This window comes from Dysidea avara, chromosome 9 (genome assembly GCF_963678975.1).
Source record: "Dysidea avara chromosome 9, odDysAvar1.4, whole genome shotgun sequence".
Taxonomy (NCBI): domain Eukaryota; kingdom Metazoa; phylum Porifera; class Demospongiae; order Dictyoceratida; family Dysideidae; genus Dysidea; species Dysidea avara.
This window is the reverse complement of record NC_089280.1, coordinates 8,818,650-8,840,710: the sequence shown is the minus strand read 5'-3', so window position 1 is coordinate 8,840,710 and position 22,061 is coordinate 8,818,650. Positions and strand designations below refer to the sequence as shown.

Here is a 22,061-nt window from a genome sequence, read left to right as displayed (position 1 = left end):
TGTGTGTGCGTGCGTGTGCGTGTGCGTGTGTGTGTGTGTGTGTGTGTGTGTGTGTGTGTGTGTGTGTGTGTGTTATTATGCGTGTGCATATCTATCCTAAACTTTTTCAAATCCTTGTGCAGCCAACATAACTAGGAAGGAGGGAACCAACTAAACAACAGCTTCTTTGTAGCATCTTAATAATGTCAGGCTTTTGGGCAGTGTGTCCCAACCACCTTATCCTACATTACTCTTGACCTTGTGAAATTAATCAATCAGCTCACCAGTTCTTCTATAGAATTGTTCTACTTATATACCAACTAAATTGAACACAGCATCAGTGAGATTTGTCAACTTAATAACCGACCATGAGTAGGAACCCAAATTTCAGCACTACAATAATTATATCAACACTCCTAACACTGAGGATCAAAATACCATCCTTCTTGTTCATAACTACTGTACTCCACCATGTGTCTCATGCAACAATTCCAATACTTAAACTGATCAACTACTTTCACTACATCTCCATGCATCTAGTTTCCAACTGAGCTAAGTCATCATCGGTGCCACTAATCCCAGCAATCGGTAACTTTGTCTAAGGGACACTCAGGGTAATACCATTCTCACCAGCTACTTCATCCAATATCCAGCTAGTTAGCAGTTGTCTCTCTATAGGAATACACCAGAGCAGCAAAAAGGATACACGCACTCACACAAACACACACACTTACTCATGCGTGCAGGAATGCATGTAACAAACGTGCGCATTAGTAATGCTTTTGACTGTTGTATGCATATTCATGCCTTCACAGTGAAACAAACACAACTATCTGTGCACTAATCAGGTGCTATCAGTCAGCATAGGCAAACCCTCCTGGGGTAGAGACCATGTCATACAGGTAAAAGTATGTGTCCAAAGTTTCATCTTAGCTGGAGAGCTGGCCCTTCTCTGGATAACACGAGATCTCTATCCACACACAATTTCAAGCAGTGGCACTTGACTGCATGTGTTATTACCTGTCTCTCAAAACAAATATATGTAATTTACTGCATCACAATAAATCGAAGTTAACATGCCTGCTGTGGATTGTACCTGCATATAGCAATAAGTGCAGTGACGTTAAATTGGTTATCGAGATACGCAGCTTGTAAATTAGTTTTACAAGTTTTGGGTCACATGAGGTGCCATGCTGTCAAAGACTAAATGGTCTAGCTGTGCATTCATTAACTAAACACAAATGTTGTAGCTCGCCTATAGGATATAATAATTATGCACATGATGATTCCTTATGTAGTTGTTTCCATATTATATAGTTTTACAACTCAGTGAACTGAATATACTAAGTTCATAGCTTTTGTTTGCTTTTATAGGCAGTTCAGTTGGCATCTCTCCAACATCTACAACAAGTAAATGACCATAATATTGTAAATATATATGTAGTTTGTATACTGTATCCCTAATACCAATGAACGTATGCTGTATAACATTAGGCATAGCCATTGATGCTATAAATCAACTGAGCCAAGATATTTAAAAAGCTATGAATGTTACAGTTAGTGTTATAAAGGCCACACCCATATGTTTTACTTTTACATCTGTTATAGCAATGACTTTTAATGTATGTATTGCAGCTAAAATCTTCCTGTTTTTCATTGTGTGAAAACATTGGTCACAGATTTGTCATAACATAGTAGTTCACTTTTGAAGATAGCAAATGTATTGTGTCAGAAGGAGAATCACTATAATTGTTCCTTAACTAACTTTTCTATTATAAATTTCTATTCTAGAAGCCTCAGTTGGCTATCAAGGCTTTTGCATACAATAATATTAACTAGTATTTGCAGTTGTCACTGTGATGTAATCTTACTAATAGTGTCCTGTCCTGACCGATAATGGATTGATTGATTGTATATATGTTTGGAGATGATGGGGTGGCTTCATATCAAGACACGTGTAGATTCAGTTATGTTGAAGGTTATTGTCTCAGTGGTATATAGCACGTCACGCAGAAGACAGTGAAACTATAGACATGATGGTAGGCATTCCAGTATCCAAGATTTTTTAATTAAAAAAACCCTGTATATTTCCCAATAGAACCTTGGCACAAAATAACAACTTGCATTTAACTTAGGATTGCACCTCCAAATTTGAGTTGAATCTGCCCAGCCATCATTGAGAAATGCATCTTCAGAGCTTGTCTCATTTTCTTTATATTTTTTCTTAAACTTCTTACATTCTTAATTCTTTACTTTGTATACTTCAGAAAAAAATATTTGTATAGATTGAACTAAGAATAAAGGAGTTATATTTGATTTTGAAAATTGCAAAAGTGATATGTTGCAGGATAATCCACTGGACTGAATAACTTGAAAATCATTATGTACATGAAGTGATTATTGTAGTGCAAACCTTTTGTGGTTTGAAGGTACTGAAATTATTAGCTGAGGAGATATAGTGCAAACATGTAAAACAAGTACAAATGAGATACTCTAACAGAACAGTCACCAAGAATTTTAAAAGAATATGCGCAAAAGCACCAGGAAATATTTTCTCCATTATTCAAACCAGGGACCGCCATACTTATATGCCCAAACCCTTTACCTCTCTGCCACTGCTGTCAGTTGCTCACCTCACTTAATTTCGACTATATAATGAAAGTTTTAGTTTAGTACACTAGAACAATAAAGCTGATTTTATAATCTCTCATTGGAATTCTTGTTTCACTACTTTTTATTGCTTGGATCCCTACTTTATTTTTTAAATTAATACTTTTATATGTATACTAGCTTTTTGTTATACTTGTTGTAGCATACAGCTATACATGTGTGACGGGTGACTGCTGTATTAGAGTATCTTAGGTCAGCCTCTGTATAGCCTACCAAGACTGAGGCATGGTCACTATTCCTTACTTTCATTGTCAGGGCCACCCACATGGGGGGGAAACTGGGGGATTTTTCCCCGGGTCCCAGCTTGAAAGGGGCCCCAGGAGGCTCCATGAAGGGCCCCTTGAATACCTGTTTAAAAGATCGATATACTCTAATAGAGCAGTCACAGTATTTTTCAGAGGAGCAGTGTAGCAAGCTACATATGTAGTTATAAATAAGGAGATATGGTTGGTGAGTAGAAGCTATTGTCATTGTCAGCATGTAATGGCCATTTTTTTTTTTGGTCTTTGACTTACAGTTAGGCTGAAGTTGTGATTCAGAGTGGAACCCTCCTTGCCCCTGGGGCCCCTCTTTAACTCTTTGCCCTGGGCCACCTAATTTCTCTGGGCAGCCCTGTTCATTGTGCTATTATTATAAATACAGCTAAACCAGTAAAGAGTGTGGTCATCATGTTTAGATTGTTAATAAAGGTGTGATCTCCATGCTTGATGGTTATTGATCATTAATAGACCTATGGTGAAGTTACAGACCAGGCAGGCTGGCTGGCAGACAAAAGTTTGAGTTCAGTGATTTTTTAAAAAAATTCTATATCCGGCTGCCTGTACATGTTTTCTTGTTTTCAAAATGTTGCGGATAGACTAATATATTGTACTTTGCGTGGGAGGATCAAAGCAATGCCACATAGTGTATTGTTCATACAGTACTTATTAGCTGTATAACTGTACTGTATGAGTCATACAGAACAGTTATGCAGCTAATTGGGCAATTACAGTACAGTTATGTGGAGAATTTATTTAAGGAATGTATGAAAGCAACACACTGTAAATCGCTAAAACCAGCCAAACTAATCCTACCAATTTGTTCTACAGCTAGAAATAGATTGTATAAACACTTACTGATCATCTGATCATCTGATCATGAAGCGACTCCACTAAGACAGCACAATTGATCACATGCATGACATTGTAAATCGCTAAAACTAGCCAAACTAATCATATTAGCTAGTTCTACGACTTCGTCTCATGCTGTATTAGCCTCTCGACACACCCCCTCATACTGTATTTTTTATACAACAAGCATAGGTGATGCTTTAAGTGTTACATTGTACTTCCTGGTCGTCTGACTTGGAGCGATTTTCTATAGTGCTCAAACCGCTGTGATTTACACCTTATTGTTAGCTAGGTCAAGTACTGTTCTTAGGTTTCCAGTTTCAGTTTACTAGGTTAGATAATTCAAAGGCTGCAGCACATGTTGCTGTGAGACCTTCAGTGCTGGCCACTGTAAAGCTTTAATAACAATAACAATTTTCGGTGATCAGGATATCAGTAAGTGTTTATATAATCTATTTCTAGTCATAGAACTATCTAATAGGGTTAGTTTGGCTCAAATTCAACCTTTAAAAATTATGCTAGAAACATCTTATGCGATGAAAATCACCTTTACGTTTACAATATGTTATAGTTAAATCACCGCCGCGCGTGTGCACAGAAAGCATGAGGGGGTGTGTAGAGAGGCTAATACAGCACGAGGTGAATAATTTTTAAAGGTTGAATATTGAGGCAGTGTACATCACTTTTGGGGTGATCCCTTCTTAAACAGTACTACCAAACTGTTTGATAAGATTGGCTTACCATTGTAGGCTTGTGTAGCTCTACCATTATCAGTCAAACAACTGCACCAGGATTGAATAATTTTAAATGTACAGTAACTAATTCACATCTGCTTTCTTTATAATGCTTTCACATTTTAAGGTTCCTCTACAACTAGCGTTAGATCAAGAACTGCATCTAGTCATATGTATATGATATTGCAGTTGGCTGTAAAGAGGGGAACGTCCATGAATGTAAATGTATGTAACTAATGACTAATAAAGTTAACATGTTTGTTGTGGCCAAAACGTTGGCCATCTTTATTAGTAGAGGAAGGGAATAAAACCAACAGGCAAGTGACTAACCAGTTGTTAATGTAAAGGGAAAACAACAGCCAAATGGCGAGCCAATTGGTAACCTAATGCTTTATAGTGTTTACTTCTTTATAGGTACTTCATCCAGTTCTGATAATGTCTCTCCCACATCTACATCAAGTGAGTACCACAATGTAGTTATGCTAGTGTAAGTACATGCATAAGATTTAGACCGTGACAAATCAATTTCATGTTTCATGGATTGGCAGGTGAATGCTTTTTTAAAAAAATCATGTGATCTTTTTAAAGAGTGCTAGTACAATAGTTTATCATATAGCAAGGGGAAGAAAAAATTATGGTCTCTTTTACTTCATTTTACAAATGCGTTAGGTCCTACATATACTTGTAAAGATCTAATAGAGCAGTTGTATACATATACTCTAATAAAACAGTCAAAAAAATTCCAGAAAGATTATTTTTAATTTTTCCTGGCCTGTGGAGTCACCTGTAAAAGGTAAAAGCAGAGGCGGAGGAAGATGAAAAAGTTGGGGGGGGGGAGGTTCAACATTATTTGAGCTGACACTTTTATGGAAGCTGGAGGCTTGTTTATGGTTGCAGTGATTACAACAGTGTGCAAAGCACATTCAGCATGCAAAACATTTTCTTTTTATAGGCATCCCTCAGACATTTTTTGAAAAATAGGTGCTGCAAGATTGAATCTGGTGCAAAAATACTGTAGAGTCGGGTTGTTAAGCGTATGTATCTGTTAAGCGCATATTATTTGTTAAGCGCACACACATTTCTTGTAATTAATCATGGATGATAAGTGCACACAGCAAAATGCGATGATAGAGCTACGCACAGCAAGAAATGGCAAGAAAAGGAAACAGCAAGAAAAGCTGGAAGTACTGAAAAATTAATGTCTCCTCAAGCGCTTACGTCTCCCTTGAGGTCTCTCTTCACTATGTATACAGCAAATCAGCAATCTGGATAGTGATAATCTTGTTCATCATGAAGGAATTCACCTGGAAATGGAGTCAAATATCCTTACATACTGGTGTGGTGACTGGTACAAACTATTAACTACTGTATTACAACATAGTGATTCCGTGTTATTTATCAGGCGTATGCACCTAACAGATAGTATGATTTTTACAAAAAGTTTTCTCCGAAAATTATAAGCTCATGCACTTAACAACCTGACTTTACGGTATTGTCAATTAAAATCTTTCAGGTACGACACACATACAATGAATCCTTCCACTATATGATACATACTGTAGATGGCAGTTTGAAACCACGACAATGATACATATACGGTCGTGATGCCACACAAGGTAATTATTGGAGGAGCTCTGCCCCACTCATCTAAAAGTTGGGGCAGCTCCAGCCCCCACCTTCCACCGCCACTGCAAAGATGCATGAACGTTAATTTGGAATGGCCTTCTTGTGCAATCAACATAGCAAATTATCACTTTGGAATATTGCTAGTGCTGTGCGATTATCTAGATATATCTGATTTTCGAGATATCATAAGACTTACTGAGACAAGATGATTTGAAATACAGTATGGCAACAATATTTGAATTTATCTTGAACCATTCACATGCCTAAAATCATCACACATCTCTACCTATTGCTAAATTGTTGACTTACATATAAAAATGTTGTGCATGCTTTTCTTTCTAGTTCAGTTGATGTAGAGCAATTTTTATATAGTTTAATAAATTCTAATGCATGCACACCTTTGTTGTTAACAGTATAATATATATCACACATATATTTTTTAAAGGAATTTTTGCCAGTTCATCTTTGAGTGATACTCCAACTTCAACACCAGGTGAGTGTTATTTTTACCTGCTATACACTCCCAAACTGCATATACTTGACATATCTGGTAAAGTCACCATTAGCAAATAATTAATAATGGATAGAAAATCACAACTTGTTTACTGACACACATTTAGTTCCATGCCCAGTGGTTGGACAGATTTACACCACAGAGGGATGCTATCCTGACCAAGCTACTTGCACTAATCCAAATACTGATATACGATGTAATGTTCCGAGGTGTGTTTGCCCATTTGGACAAGTGGTTAATGAAGTGACCAACTCTTGTGTAGATGCAGCAAGTTGTGGTGAGTGTGCATGCCTATACAGCATCAAGGTTTATTGTTGATATTCTATAGAATTTTAAGACTTTTGCTTGCATTATATGTGTCATTTTGATAATAAATGAGAAGATGTAATGCATATGTTATCATGGTGTACCCTTTATTGTAGCTGTAGCCAGTTAGTTGTCACATAACAATAATGCAGTATTAAAAATGAACAGCTACGTACTTTACATATGGTACCGCTCAAATGTAACGTTGTCTCACAAGAGTGCAAGCGATAAAAAAACTAGCTAATTAAAGGGTGTGTCACCCATTTTGCTCATGAGTATTCATCATGTTTCATTTAGGACTAATACTTGCAAGTGAAATAAGTGCCACACCTTTTAATTAGTGGGTTTTTTTAATCGCTTGCACTCTCACGAGACGATATTACATTTGAGTACAATGAGTTGTTATTCTTTACATACATGCATGTATATTTTGTGCTTATTTTATTATGTAGTTGTGTGTCCAATAACTGGACAATTCTACACTATTGGTGGTTGTTACCCTGACAACCCCACATGTGATAATCCAAATTCTCCTGTACTATGTGATATCTCAAGATGTGTGTGTCCGCTTAGACAAGTGATCAGTGATGACCGACGCTGCATTGATCCAGCATTGTGTAGTGAGTATTATGAGTGTGGTAGAAATATATAATATTATGGGCCAGACATTGTTTTGTTAGTTTCAGAAGATAAAAGTTTCTCATTTTTCCTGACTGACTAAATGAATATTGGTTGGCAAAGTGTTGAAATTGATAGAAAATGGTCAATGGCTGAATGTTAATTCTTTAGAGCTACTGATTGCGTATGTATAATTATAGCAAATCAGTGGGTTTAAAATGCTGCCACAGAGCACTCATAATAATTGTTATATACTAGAAACAGCACACTATGCTAATCAATCACAAATATTAGATGAGTACATTGTTTGAGAAGGGAGCAAAATACTTTGCTTATTATATCAAACAGTACAGTATCACTGTTTAGTAGGGTTCCCCCTAAAATTAAAAGCACCACCCAAAATATATATATACATACTGCCATTAAAAATTATCGTAGAAATGAAAATCACTTATATGGAATAGTCTTTGTATATCAAACTTCAAATCCAGCGTTAAAAACAAGAAAACACTCACAGATGGCCAGGTATTGAATTTTTTATTTGCCAAAACCCAGACCCCCGGCTATTGTGGCTCCTCTGGCATATTCCTAGACTGCTTGCTGTGAGGGATCAAGTCACCACTGGGTCTGGGATTTTTCTGCATTCTTCACATTTCAGCTACATGTTTCAGACTCCCTGTATTCACAGGCTTTAAGCCTTCTCACAGGTCCCTAGTGGGATAGCATTCACAGAAATTTTGGTCTATCAGCCTGCCAGTCACAAAGTTAGAAGCTTAACAAAGCATCACATGGCCACCATTTCACACTACAACAGCAAACTCACTTGTGGCATGTGGTCCCGACAAGTGTCTAGTTCATCTTCAATTATGTAGTAGTCTTCTTCATGCAAGGAAACCATACCAAGGTATTAATATTATTTTTGGCATTGACGCTTTCCTTAGAGGAGTGTATTTAGACACCACAAAACTATTTGAACACTTAAGTGACTGTGGGAAGCGTAGATATGTGTAGCTGCACTTGCAAAATAATTGCATGGTCTGACTACTCACGTGAATGACCAGAACACACTGCCACGCTCTTAACAATCAGGGCACGCCATGACCACACCCCTTGGCTGCAATAAGCTGCACATTTGCTGTACAAAACCAGGTATGGCAAACCATGTCTCTTAATTATTGTGTATCTCACTCAAGACAGGCAGTAAAATCAAAATACTCTAACAAAGCAGTCACAGCTACACGTGTATAGCATAGCCACAAACTAGTAGCTACAATCATACAGTATGGTAGTATTGTGTATTAGAGACCATGGAGATTTGGGCTTTCTTGTCCCTCAATATCACCAAGAAACCAGACTCACTTTTCCTTCATGACAGCTTGGCAGTATTGGTTAAGTATAAACAGCCCAAAATTGTCTTCAGACTGATGCCAAACTCTTCCAACAAGTTTCTATGATTTTAAAAATTTTATTTAGCTGACTTTTCCTAACTGACTGACTGACTGACTGCCTGCCTGATGCCTTCAGCCAAGCATAAAAAATGACTCGACAACAGATAAGAGTATGGGCTTGATTTCTTCACAGTTCAACATCGCTTTTGCATCCCGAGACATGCTTTTTGCCAACTGCAGTATGTACAATACATGCATCATAGACTTACCATTGTCCTCCTGTGTCCCAGTTTTTTTGCTGACAATGCAAGTTGTTGATTCATTATAGTGTAATATGACTTCCCTGTGGCTAGCTATCATGTTAAATGCCCGTATTATCCATAGCGACTAAATTGATTGCAGAAACACTTGTCTTATTGTTCTTCATTTGTAATGCTGTGTAATGGGCTGAACATACTGTAGCTGAAAACGAAGCATAATGGACACTCTACTTCAGTCTATAATGATGACTGAATTAGGGATTAAATGTCCATTAGTATATCTAAAGGTATAGCCTCTCGTTTCACAACTTACCTTTGTTCTTTGATCCTTAAGGGTGCTTGCGGCTATTTGAAGCCATACAACATGCAATTTTTGTATTGTTGCTTATACTCACATAATGTATAAAATGAATCCATATGCTACTTACGTTGGAAGTGCTTCCCTTTCTCTTCAACACAAACCAAACAGAATTCTTCTAGCCTATACCATTTTATAACTATGCGTAGTTCTTTATGAAGCGCTTAAATCGAAACTAGTCCTCCATTTTTTACAGTAGCGCACTGGAAACCACGTTGAACAAACTTCAGCTTAAGTTAGTACTAAAAGTGCGCTACATTATTCAAAACCTCATGTTCTCGGTGCCGTAACTCATGAAGCCATAATGCTACGGACAAAATCTAAGCATCGACCTCTGGAGAATTTATCAGCAAATCTCCCTACAAAATTTGAAGCCTTCACGGCTATCACTCAAAAACTAGTTTTATTTTTAGTAAACATGTGCAAAGATTGCGTGCACCCAACATTATTGATACAATAACCACACAAATTCCTATTGACCGCAATCACTAACTTTTCAAAATAACATGTCATAAATGCTGTTCTAAACACAAAAAGCTCTGTTTTCTCTTCTTCACACACAGGAACAGCTTCTTGCTCCGCCTGGAGTCTCCAAGTCGCTCTTGGATAAGTTACATCATCAGCAGCTTGTAACGCCTTGTGATTCCAGCTGGTAACATTGTCCCCTACATAAGCAGCTTACAATTACAATACTAACTACCAGCATACCCTATCACTCGAGAAAACAAGGCACGAATGCATGTTGCCTACAAGTGAAAAGTGCGTTCACACTTGTTGCCTTATATAACACTTACTTTTAGATTAATTCATAACTGTTGATCCATCAGACAATCATTTGCTAACACTTCAGTGACGATTCTGAAGCGAAAAAACATGCTATTCTTCCTCGTGTTCTCTGGCACAAAACATGTCCGCTTAACCTTAATCCAATATAAAATTCCACATTTTTCCTTCTACTTGTTTGTTTACTTTTTAAATTTCATAATTATAATTATCTAATGAACTATCACAAACCACATAAAAAAGAATGGCATCAGGCATGCCTTAGAATTAATTTTGCATCTAAACACGCATTTCAACAATCAATTACTGAAAATTGAAGCTATATCAATAATTGTCTGAAAAGTGAAGTGGTCCATTATACTTTGTTGTCAGCTATGTTCAACCCGTTACACATGCAACATTACGAATCAAGAACTGTTCAAAAAGCACCTCTGCAATCCACGCATACCGTATCAAAATAAAGAAATGGCATCGTGCACCCTAGTTGTATCAATTATCATCTCAAAAGAGAAGTAGACTATCCATTACGCTTCATTGTTGGCTATGTTCAATCCATTACACAGCAGTATGAATCAAGAACTGTTCGAAAAGCACCCCTGCAATCGAAGTAGCTAGTATGAAAAATATGGACAATTTCCATTACGAAGGAATACTATCACATGCTACCGCCAAATCGACACTTTTTGCTGTCAGCAAAGGTGAATGGGACCCAAAGGAGCTAGGACACTGGTAAGTCCATGAAGAATGCATTGTACATTCTGCAGCATGCCAAAAGGCACCTCTCGGGCCAAAGTGATGTCGAACAGTGAATAAATCAAGCCCGTAGCCTTAGCCATTATCGAGTTACGCTTGTCTGATGGAATCAGTCAGTCAGTCAGCAGAAAATTCTGTTAAATATATTTTTTTAATTCCGTAGCAACTTGTTGAATGCATTTCAGGTCGATCTGAAAGCTTGTTTGGGCTTAGTTTTACCTAACCAATACTGCCTCATCATCGTCTGGGAAAATTGATTTGGGTGATGTTATTTTGTGGGCTTCGCCTATTCCTTTGGGGTCCCTACTATACAATGCTATCATACTGTATGATGATTTTTTTTAAATTCCATAGCAACTTGTTGAAAGCATTTCGGGTCAATCTGAAGGCTTGTTTGGGCTTAGTTTTACCTAACCAATACTGCCTCATCATCATCTGGGAAAAGTGTTTGAGTAATATTTTTCATGGGGCATGCCCACACCTTTGTGTCCCTACTATGTTGTGGAAAATGTACATCATAGATGATGAAGTTACTTGTGTGTGTACTTACTTCATTATGTGTGTATGTTTGCCTGCATGCATAGGTTAACCACTTATAGCACTTGTGTATTTTTAAAGGTACTTCATCAGACAGTGTTACTCCATCTCCTACAACAGGTACATATAAAGTATACATTGTTGGTAATTCTACTTTGCCATTGCATGCTTACCTCAGAGCTTGTATATATAATTTAAACTCAAACCCTTAGAATGGTATCCATTTCTGTTATATGTTCCATACTGAAACTTGGAAAGTGTTTTTAAACTTTTCTTTAGCATGTGTTGTACTGTAGCAAATTTTCTACAGAGCTCCACTGTGATATACGTAGATGTTGTGGGCTTGTAGCGTTCTTATTTCACTGTACAATTATATGGTCCTCATGTCTTAATCAAGTTTCTTTTTAGCTCAAACTAATTGATGTACTTAAAAGTATAGGTGTTATGTAAGTCGCAGATGTCGAATTTTGCTGGCCTATTATGTCCCTTATCATCAGGTCAAACTACAATACTGCATCTTTACCCTACAATAAAGTTTGCAATTTATTGGCCTTGGTAGTGTCATTCCAATAATAGACATAACAACAATTTTCAAACCTTTAGAAGAAGATCATCACTAGTTAGCTTATAAATGTGCTTCAAGGTTAGTGAACCATCCTCTACAACCAATAATATTAACATGTATACCAACTCAGTTTCTACATAACAATTCAAGGAGTTTGCAACTCACAATTTCATACAGCGTGCTATACAATCTCATTCAGCTTTACAACCTCTGAGATGTTATCACTCTGTAAATTTTAGTGTATACTTCAGTACACTAAATAATTAGTGGAGCACAACCTATTTTCCTTTTATGCTAATGGGTGGGTGCACTTGTCTAAGTTTCAGTATCAAACAATGCTGCTGTTGTTACTGCTACTACTGATGCTGCTGTTGCTGCCGCTGCCACCACATACACCATTGCTACCTCTGCCTCAATGCTATGGGATCAAGAGCTACTATATTGACACTGAAATATCATAGATCAATTCTGAAAGTATTAAATTATTACATAAATATTTCATTGAAATAAATTTTTAAGTTTGCAATCTCTGCTGGTATTTTTGTACAATCTTGTACTGGATTTTTGTGAGTTGTGGACTTTTGTACAAATTGTAATAACAATTAATTATCTGTTAGTCTGTCTAAAACTATTTGTGTCTATGTTTATGTAGTTCCATGCCCAATTAATGGACAGTTTTACACCACGGAGGGCTGTTATCCTGATCAAGCTACTTGTACTAATCCTAATACTGATATACAATGTGATGTTCCGAGGTGTGTTTGTCCCATTGGACAAGTGGTTAATCCAGAGATTACTTCCTGTGTTGATGCAGCAAGTTGTGGTGAGTGTATTATTCCCTCAGTCACTTGTAAGTTGTGTAATGTGGTTGGTATTACCAAGAGTTCATAATATTTATTACTTAAACACTGCAACAACTACATCAGAGAAGCCTTTTGATGTAGCATAAATCAATATACATAAGAGGATTCTACACAGATAATACTGAACTGAGAATAATTTGACCAAGAAAGAGAACACATAAACATGGGGATAGTTTGAGATAGTTTTCCTCCATGAATTCTGCATTCCATTTTATATTGCTACACACAACTTGGTAAAAGCAAAACAGCAAAAAGGTATGCAATCACAAAGCACTTCCACATTTCAAGCTTAGTGGGCCATTTGTTTCATTTTGGCCTAAGACCTTTACATACAATGGGTGATCGATCTGTGAGCAGTTATTAACATGGTAATTCATTTGTACCACGCTGACAATCAGCATAAGCTATATTGATAATACTTACACCAACTTCATGTATTGCACTTCATGTATTGCTACATGCACTTAGGTCTTCTCCATGCAGATTATGTACACCAGCATGTTATGTCCTCACCATGTGAGGCCTTCAACCACCCAACTTTCACACCATGACTTGAAATAAAAGCATTTTAATTTGGGTTGCATATGGGCCAACCTAGGAGGGAAATATGGGGATAAATCGTTGGTATCATACATCAGCTTGCACACCAGTGATGAATCTAACACATCAACACATCAGCACACACATGTACTGTAAAAAGCACATCAGTACACACACGTGCTAGAAAGGACACATCAGCACACACACACACACACACACACACACACACACACACACACACACACACACACACACACACACACATGCCACATAGGACACCTTTGCAAGCTTCTGCACCCATCCCTTTCTCAATCGTCAGGTATTTACAACATACATTGGGGATAGGGTGGGCTGAGATAATTGTTTTTTGAAGTGTTCTGCTGCATCTAGATTGTTTCTTCACACTATCAAAAGGTGAGCAAAAAAACCTGCTTAACTAGTTTTTTTTGTTACCAGTTTTTGTTTAGTACGCCATCTAGTATACCACGCATGTGATATATACACAATGTATAATATGGACTCCAGTTCATTAGCTATATATACTGTATAAAACACACTAATTCCCTTAACACTAATCGCTGCATGTTAACTTAAATTAAATTTATAAACAATTTTTGCATATACTTGTAGTGCATGCAAATCATTAACACAACACCAACAATGGTTTCTATCACCAGTAGAGGTGTTAATTTGTGAGCTTTACTTAGTGTGTATGTTTTAAAGTTACAGTAGATATATAGTCTTCCCCTTTATTTATAAATGAGTGCCTAGTTGTGGCCAAAATGGTTTATTGAAATGTCAATGGCACTATAGTTACATATTAAATACCAGGGACAGCCTTAGTTTTTATGCTGTGAATGTTTCATGCAATACTCAAGCTAGGTTCACAGGTACGTACTTTAAGCAGTAATGCATTCTAGTAGATTATTTTGTTCAAAAATTTGTGAAAAGTTATGCTCTATTTCTAGGCCAACTGTGTCATTTATCCTAACTGTTGAAGCCCCAGAATCCAAACTTCAGATACAATATCAGTGTTGACTAGTTAACAATTAGGTGTTCGATGGCATAAGGATTAGGATATCCCTATATATCCCATCTCCAATACATTTAACAGACTCCAGTGACCTAATTTCCCTGTGAAATGTACAACAGTTGTACTTTTGATATTATAAATGTCACCAAATTCTAATATATTTTCCTATGTTAAACTATCTATGGTGACTCACAGTATGTATGCATCATGAAATCGTCATTGTTTCCTTAGTGATATGCCAAGCAATTGGACAGTTCTATACCACTGGTGGTTGTTACCCTGACAACCCCACGTGTGATAATCCTGATCCTCCTGTACTGTGTGATACCTCAAGATGTGTGTGTCCACTTAGACAAGTGATCAGTGAAGATGGTCGTCAATGTATTGACAGATCATTGTGCAGTGAGTCAAACAATGTATGGCACATAACAATTATGTCAATGAAATTTTAATACAAGTATGCAGCATGTTAAAACAATGGTTCTGTGTTGATTGCTATAAGTTAGGTTGTTACAATCATTATAGTTGTCTTCGTTTTTAGGTGTTTTCAGTACTACTTCCTCCAGTCTGTCTTCAACATTTACATCAACAAGTGAGTGTAATAGATTTCAAGTGGTTATAATAGCATGATCCCATTTTTATAGGTGCTGCCAGTACTAGAAGTTCATTTAACAGTTTAACTTCAGTATCTGTGCTAACAAGTACGTATTTACTTGTTAAAAATTGTTGTGTTATTTGAACAATTAAGGCTCCTCAAGATCTAGTAGCTTTAGCATTAGTTCAACAGACTCAAGTAAGTGTACAGAAATTAGATTGTATGAGAATTATGTGTGTCTGTTATTATAAGGCTCTTCTGAGACTACCAGCTCAACTGTTAATTCAACAAGGGAATCCAGTAAGTTTGCTTGTACATCAGCTTACATACATAATGTTTATACTTCTATTCTAAGGCTTATTCTCATCTACAAGTGCTTTAAATATTAGTCCAACAAGAGAATCCAATGGGTTTACCTTTAAGGAATTTATATAGATAACGCAAAACACTGTCTCAAGGTTTCTCTAGATTCAGTAGTGCTTCTACTAGAGAAGCAGTGTCAAGTATGATCACAGCATATATGTTCTGTGTATATAATAATGTTTTGTATCTTCAGTTTCCTCTATGACTACTCCTCCTTTTTACTTCTATTTTATATGTACATGCAAATAGCTGTGTCTACAGTATATTATATACTTTTCTTCTGTTGTAAGACACTTCTATATCTAGTAGCCCTAAGGGACAGAATTATGATACATATATCTAGATTAACTAGTTTGGAAGGGAACAGAATACTGAAGGTAGTCCAATCTTGGAGGAGGGGGTGTTAGTGTGGATATGCCCACCAAAACATTTTACAATTTCAAATTAACATAATTTATAATTTCTTTTTGTAACTTCACAAATTGCTATGCTGCTTGTCTGCTTTGTGTAACTGTACCATTTAGAGTACGTGACTGTTGTAATGGAGTATCTCGCTTTTGCACACAAACACCTTTAGTAGGGCACCAGAGTTCTTTTATTGTAGGTACCGGGCTCTACTAGACACACCACTAAAATTTTTAATGTCAATGCATTTTGTAACACACAGATTGCAGCCAAACTAGCACTTGCACTTTTACTCATTGTACGTATAATATATGTTTGTATAGATGTGCATTGATTCAATACTTATAAGCTAATTATATCTTTTTTTTAAAGGCTCTTCAAGATCTATCAGTTTTAGTATTAGCTCAACAAGGGAACCAGAATCAAGTAAATTTACTACACAAATGCTTTGTGTGTCTATTATGCTTTCTTCTGTAAGGCTCCTCTACTACAAGAAGCTTTGCTATTAGTTCTACAAGGGAATCCAGTAAGTTAATATACGCACAGTATTGGCATATAACTCAGTTATCTTTTAAAATGCTCATTTTTATTTTAAAGGCTTCACATCAACTTCTAGTAGTTCTAGTGTCAGTCCAACAAGAGAATCCAGTGAGTTTGATTGTAATCAATTTTGTAGTAGCAAATGCATTTACAATATTTTAAGGTTCTTCTAGATCTAGCATTTTTATTGTTACCTCAACAAGAGAGCCAGTACTCTTACTCATAAGTTCATTGAGTATACTGACTGTATAATACACAAACGGCATTTGACATTATAATATTTCTTGTGGTAGTAATGCTGCTATTACATGTACAATGTTGATTTATCTTCTCTTTTATTTTAAGGCTCAACTAAAACTAGCAATTTTATTATTGTTAGCCCAACAACTGAATCTAGTAAGTATATCAAACAGTACGGTAGTACTGTTTATAGGGATCCCCCCCCAAAATGACGTGTGCCACCTTTAAAAATCATCCTAGAGACATCTTACACCATGAAAATCACATTTACAAAATAATGTTAGTCCATCTAACATGAAATACAGCATTAAAAACAAGAAAACACTTACCGGTGACCGGATATAGAATTTTTAAAAATCTCCAAAATATGAAATTTTGTCTCACTCACTCACTGACCACAGTCGCAAGCCTAGAGCCCAAACAATGCAATGCACGGTCACTATTTTACGCCACAACAACAAACTCACTGGTGGAATGTGCCTTTTGGGGTTCCAACGAGTGTACGCCTTGTGCGCCTTGTCTTTCCTTTTATCTTCAATCAGGTTGGTTGTCTTCTTCAAGCATCGAAACCATACTGAGGCATTAATTTTCCATATCAACACTTTTCTGTAGACACCACAAAATTATTTCAGAAAGCGCTTATGCTGCTGAAAGAGCAGGGGCATATAATTTCAAGTGTTGCACATGAAACATCAAAACATTAAGGCTGCTGAGTTGTCACTTCGACTTTTGCCAATGCCTGGACTGCAGTCAACAAAGAGATTTGTTACTTAATAGACGGACTGATACTCAACGGCTTGTTCCTCTGAACACACTGACTCAGCCACTCAGTGCCGGACAGCTAGTACTCGAGTGGAAATTGTATTACTTCATCCTGTTAGTCGAGACCAAGCTCTAGACAACTGAAAGGGCCTGTTCATTCAAACAACGTCCGGTCCAGGTGCATAGAATGCGGACCATCATACTGAGACAGGTCATAGATCTGAGCACCACTGCTACTACAATCAAAGGTAAGCTATGCGTGCTACTACGGGCCTATGTGCTTCCAATTTTGGCACAGTACTTACTTTAATAAGCTGTACAGGCACATTAGCCATAAATTTGCTCAATGCTAAAGTAGGGACTTTCCCACTGAGCTAAGTTGTAATACCATCATTCATCTCTTGTTCACTACTTTTTATTGCATAGATCTCTACTTCATTTTAAATTAACAATTTTTTAAAATGTAGTATGTACATAAGCCTCTACTAGACTCACCACTAAAATTATTAATGTCAATGCATTTTGTAACACGCAGATTGCAGCCAAACTAGCACTTGCACTTTACTCATTGTACGTATAATAAATGTTTGTATAGATGTGCATTGATTCAATACTTATAAGCTAATATTTAATACTTAAGGCTCTTCAAGATCTATCAGTTTTAGTATTAGCTCAACAAGGGAACCAGAATCAAGTAAATTTACTACACAAATGCTTTGTGTGTCTATTATGCTTTCTTCTGCAAGGCTCCTCTACTACAAGAAGCTTTGCTATTAGTTCTACAAGGGAATCCAGTAAGTTTATATATGCACAGTATCGGCATATAACTCAGTTATCTGTTAAAATGCTCATTTTTATTTTAAAGGCTTCACATCAACTTCTAGTAGTTCTAGTGTCAGTCCAACAAGAGAATCCAGTGAGTTTGATTGTAATCAATTTTGTAGTAGCAAATGCATTTACAATATTTTAAGGTTCTTCTAGATCTAGCATTTTAATTGTTACTTCAACAAGAGAGCCAGAATCAAGTACGTACTCTTACTCATAAGTTCATTGGGTATATGATATACAAACATTTCAACACACTATTCTACATGCATATATGCATGTAGAGTGTTGTTTATGTGTAGCATGTCCAATATGCATAACACCGTGTGCGTAGCAGCATGGCATTTGACATTAATATTTATATGTGGTAGTATTGCTGCTATTACATGTACAATGTTGATTTATCTTCTCTTTTATTTTAAGGCTCAACTAGAACTAGCAATTTTATTGTTGTTAGCCCAACAACTGAATCTAGTATGTACATAAGGCTCTACTAGACACACCACTAAAATTTTTAATGTCAATGCATTTCGTAACACACAGATTGCAGCCAAACTAGCACTTGCACTTTTACTCATTGTACGTATAATATATGTTTGTATAGATGTGCATTGATTCAATACTTATAAGCTAATTATATCTTTTTTTTAAAGGCTCTTCAAGATCTATCAGTTTTAGTATTAGCTCAACAAGGGAACCAGAATCAAGTAAATTTACTACACAAATGCTTTGTGTGTCTATTATGCTTTCTTCTGCAAGGCTCCTCTACTACAAGAAGCTTTGCTATTAGTTCTACAAGGGAATCCAGTAGGTTTATATATGTAGAGTATTAGCATATATGGAATTTAACTTGTTAAACAAAGTTAATGGAGGGAGATAATTTGCGTGTGTTTGGGCGGTGTAGCAACACATTGCAGCGACACATTGCAGCGACACATTGCAGCTAGCCAGCTAGCCAGCATTAGATAGGTACATAGCACACCTGCATCACAATGCTAGATGTAGTATAGAACAGTAGGTATTAATTGGAAAACATTATGAACGCATGCGTAGAAATAATACCACGTGTATGGATCATTCCAAATGGGTAACCAAGTAGAACAAAAAGTCTCCTCCCTTAGTCCATCCCCTCCCATAGCCCATCCCCTCCCATAGTCCATCCCTAGGATTAAGAGACTATGTTGGAAATGAGTACATAAAAAAACCAATTACATTAGCACTGCTATAAGAATGATAATAAAATAACAATTTTTTTTAAGAAGGGGGAATTAACATTATGGGATTATTCTATCAGGGGAGGAAATACACAGACATTGAAGGGAGTCTTGTGTGGTAGACTCAGGCATTGAAGAAAGTCTTGTATGGTAGACTCAAATCCAGTGTTCCCCCATTCCAAAAGTAGCTGTTCCATCCCAAGACTAGCTTGGGATGTGATAGTGCAGGGTTACATTAGGATTGTTAGGATGGCCTTAAAAATCCTTGTGGCTTCAAAGTTGGGAACCCACCAGTTCCCAGGTATTTCACCCCCAAGCCTCATGCAATTGGGAGCCACAATTTATGGCTGATCATATCAATGGTCCTATTGCAATCAATTGTATAGGAGAACCATGGAATCCTGCACAACTACCCAAACAACCACCATAATTGGACAGTGGTTGACAATTGAACAATACCAGCTTGAAACAAATGGCCGATTGTTCGGGGGTTCTTTATTTAATGACTGACATTAAAACTCAGTTATCTTTTAAAATGCTCATTTTTATTTTAAAAGTTTCACATCAACTTCTAGTAGCTCTAGTGTCAGTCCAACAAGAGAATCCAGTGAGTTTAATTGTAATCAATTTTGTAGTAGCAAATGCATTTACAATATTTTAAGGTTCTTCTAGATCTAGCATTTTTATTGTTACCTCAACAAGAGAGCCAGTACTCTTACTCATAAGTTCATTAAGTATGCCGACTGTATAATACACAAAAGGCATTTGACATTATAATATTTCTTGTGGTAGTAATGCTGCTATTACATGTACAATATTGATTTATCTTCTCTTTTACTTTAAGGCTCAACTAGAACTAGCAGTTTTATTGTTGTTAGCCCAACAACTGAATCTAGTAAGTATATAGTATGTACACAGTAGCTGTATTATATGTGTATTTGTTATTTTAGGATCATCTGCAACCTCTAGCAGTTCAGCTATCAGTACAACACAAGAATCCAGTAGGTTCACCTGTAATAAACTTTATGCGGCATCTATAATATGTGATATCTAAGGCCCTTCTAGATCCAGTCAGCTTACAGTTAGCTCAACAAGGCAACTAGGTCCACCAATTGCTTTGTGTTTGTGTGTGTGCCCAATATGTTTCTTAAATATTTTAAAGATCTTCCACAATGAATGTTGATGTAGCAACTGGATGTATGTTTATGTAATTCCTTTCTACAATACTTAGGTTCTTCTAGAGTTAGCAGTTTTACCACAAGCTCAACAAGGGAATCTAGTAGTAAGTTTATTGGTACATGGTTTTCATATTATTTTAAACATTGCAGGTCCCATTGTGTCTAGCAGTTTAATTTCTAGTGTTAGTCCAACCAGAGAATCAAGTGAGTTGCTTCAGTACTAAAGTAGGTCAAACAATTTGACTTATCAAAGTTTAGTGAACCATGCATGCAGCCAGTAGTGAACAACATTATACAAAATTATAGCAAATTTAATTCAATTTTGACAAACTTTAGTCATTTACAAAGTACACAATTATTAAGTAGGTTTAAAGTAGCATTATAGAATTACTAGTTTGGAAGGAAACAGAGTGCTGCCTGCTTATGAAGGTAGTCTGTGGGGATCAAGGGATGTCAGTGTGGATGTGCCCACCAAACATTGTACAATTCCAAAGTTAATTATCACAAAAATAATTTATTGTAACTTCACAATTATTGCTATGCTGCTTCTCTGCTTCAAATCTTACGACTGCACCATTTAGAGTATTTGACTGCTGTAATAGAGTATCTTGCTTTAGCATACAAACACCTTTGGTAGGACACCAGAGTTCTTTTGTAGGTACCGGGCTCTACTAGACTCACCACTAAAATTATTAATGTCAATACATTTTGTAATACACAGATTGCAGCCAAACTAGAATTTTATAACGTAAAGTGCATTATATTATTATTATTAAGCTAATTAGGTTTCTTTAACACTTAAGGCTCTTCAAGATCTAACAGTTTTAGTATTAGCTCAACAAGGGAACCAGAATCAAGTAAATTTACTACACAAATGCTTTGTGTGTCTATTATGCTTTCTTCTGTAAGGCTCCTCTACTACAAGAAGCTTTGCTATTAGTTCTACAAGGGAATCCAGTAAGTTAATATACGCACAGTATTGGCATATAACTCAGTTATCTTTTAAAATGCTCATTTTTATTTTAAAGGCTTCACATCAACTTCTAGTAGCTCTAGTATCAGTCCAACAAGAGAATCCAGTGAGTTTTATTGTAATCAATTTTGTAGTAGCAAATGCATTCACAATATTTTAAGGTTCTTCTAGATCTAGCATTTTAATTGTTACCTCAACAAGAGAACCAGAATCAAGTATATGTACTCTTTCTCATAAGCTCATTGGGTATATGATATTATAATACATAGCATATAGAACATTTCAGCACGCTATTCTGCATGTATACATATATACATGTAGAGTGTTGTT

General features: G+C 36.4%; 1 protein-coding gene across 1 annotated transcript in view; it reads left to right on the top strand.

The window, feature by feature from the left end:
* Nucleotides 1-1,055: 1,055 nt before the first annotated feature.
* LOC136267456 (uncharacterized) overlaps nucleotides 1,056-22,061 on the top strand; it is a 29,857-nt gene continuing 8,851 nt past the window's right edge. The window contains exons 1-29 of the mRNA XM_066062618.1: nucleotides 1,056-1,071; nucleotides 1,354-1,389; nucleotides 4,907-4,951; nucleotides 6,564-6,611; nucleotides 6,739-6,909; nucleotides 7,391-7,558; nucleotides 11,717-11,755; nucleotides 12,853-13,023; nucleotides 14,868-15,038; nucleotides 15,178-15,228; nucleotides 15,281-15,337; nucleotides 15,385-15,429; nucleotides 15,484-15,531; nucleotides 16,372-16,425; nucleotides 16,478-16,525; nucleotides 16,597-16,647; nucleotides 18,182-18,235; nucleotides 18,288-18,335; nucleotides 18,407-18,457; nucleotides 18,513-18,566; nucleotides 19,020-19,073; nucleotides 19,126-19,173; nucleotides 20,425-20,475; nucleotides 20,531-20,581; nucleotides 20,812-20,862; nucleotides 20,909-20,962; nucleotides 21,562-21,615; nucleotides 21,668-21,715; nucleotides 21,787-21,837. Of these exons, the coding sequence (XP_065918690.1) occupies nucleotides 1,056-1,071; nucleotides 1,354-1,389; nucleotides 4,907-4,951; nucleotides 6,564-6,611; nucleotides 6,739-6,909; nucleotides 7,391-7,558; nucleotides 11,717-11,755; nucleotides 12,853-13,023; nucleotides 14,868-15,038; nucleotides 15,178-15,228; nucleotides 15,281-15,337; nucleotides 15,385-15,429; nucleotides 15,484-15,531; nucleotides 16,372-16,425; nucleotides 16,478-16,525; nucleotides 16,597-16,647; nucleotides 18,182-18,235; nucleotides 18,288-18,335; nucleotides 18,407-18,457; nucleotides 18,513-18,566; nucleotides 19,020-19,073; nucleotides 19,126-19,173; nucleotides 20,425-20,475; nucleotides 20,531-20,581; nucleotides 20,812-20,862; nucleotides 20,909-20,962; nucleotides 21,562-21,615; nucleotides 21,668-21,715; nucleotides 21,787-21,837 (1,888 nt within the window). The remainder of the gene's footprint in view (nucleotides 1,072-1,353; nucleotides 1,390-4,906; nucleotides 4,952-6,563; nucleotides 6,612-6,738; nucleotides 6,910-7,390; nucleotides 7,559-11,716; nucleotides 11,756-12,852; nucleotides 13,024-14,867; nucleotides 15,039-15,177; nucleotides 15,229-15,280; nucleotides 15,338-15,384; nucleotides 15,430-15,483; nucleotides 15,532-16,371; nucleotides 16,426-16,477; nucleotides 16,526-16,596; nucleotides 16,648-18,181; nucleotides 18,236-18,287; nucleotides 18,336-18,406; nucleotides 18,458-18,512; nucleotides 18,567-19,019; nucleotides 19,074-19,125; nucleotides 19,174-20,424; nucleotides 20,476-20,530; nucleotides 20,582-20,811; nucleotides 20,863-20,908; nucleotides 20,963-21,561; nucleotides 21,616-21,667; nucleotides 21,716-21,786; nucleotides 21,838-22,061) is intronic.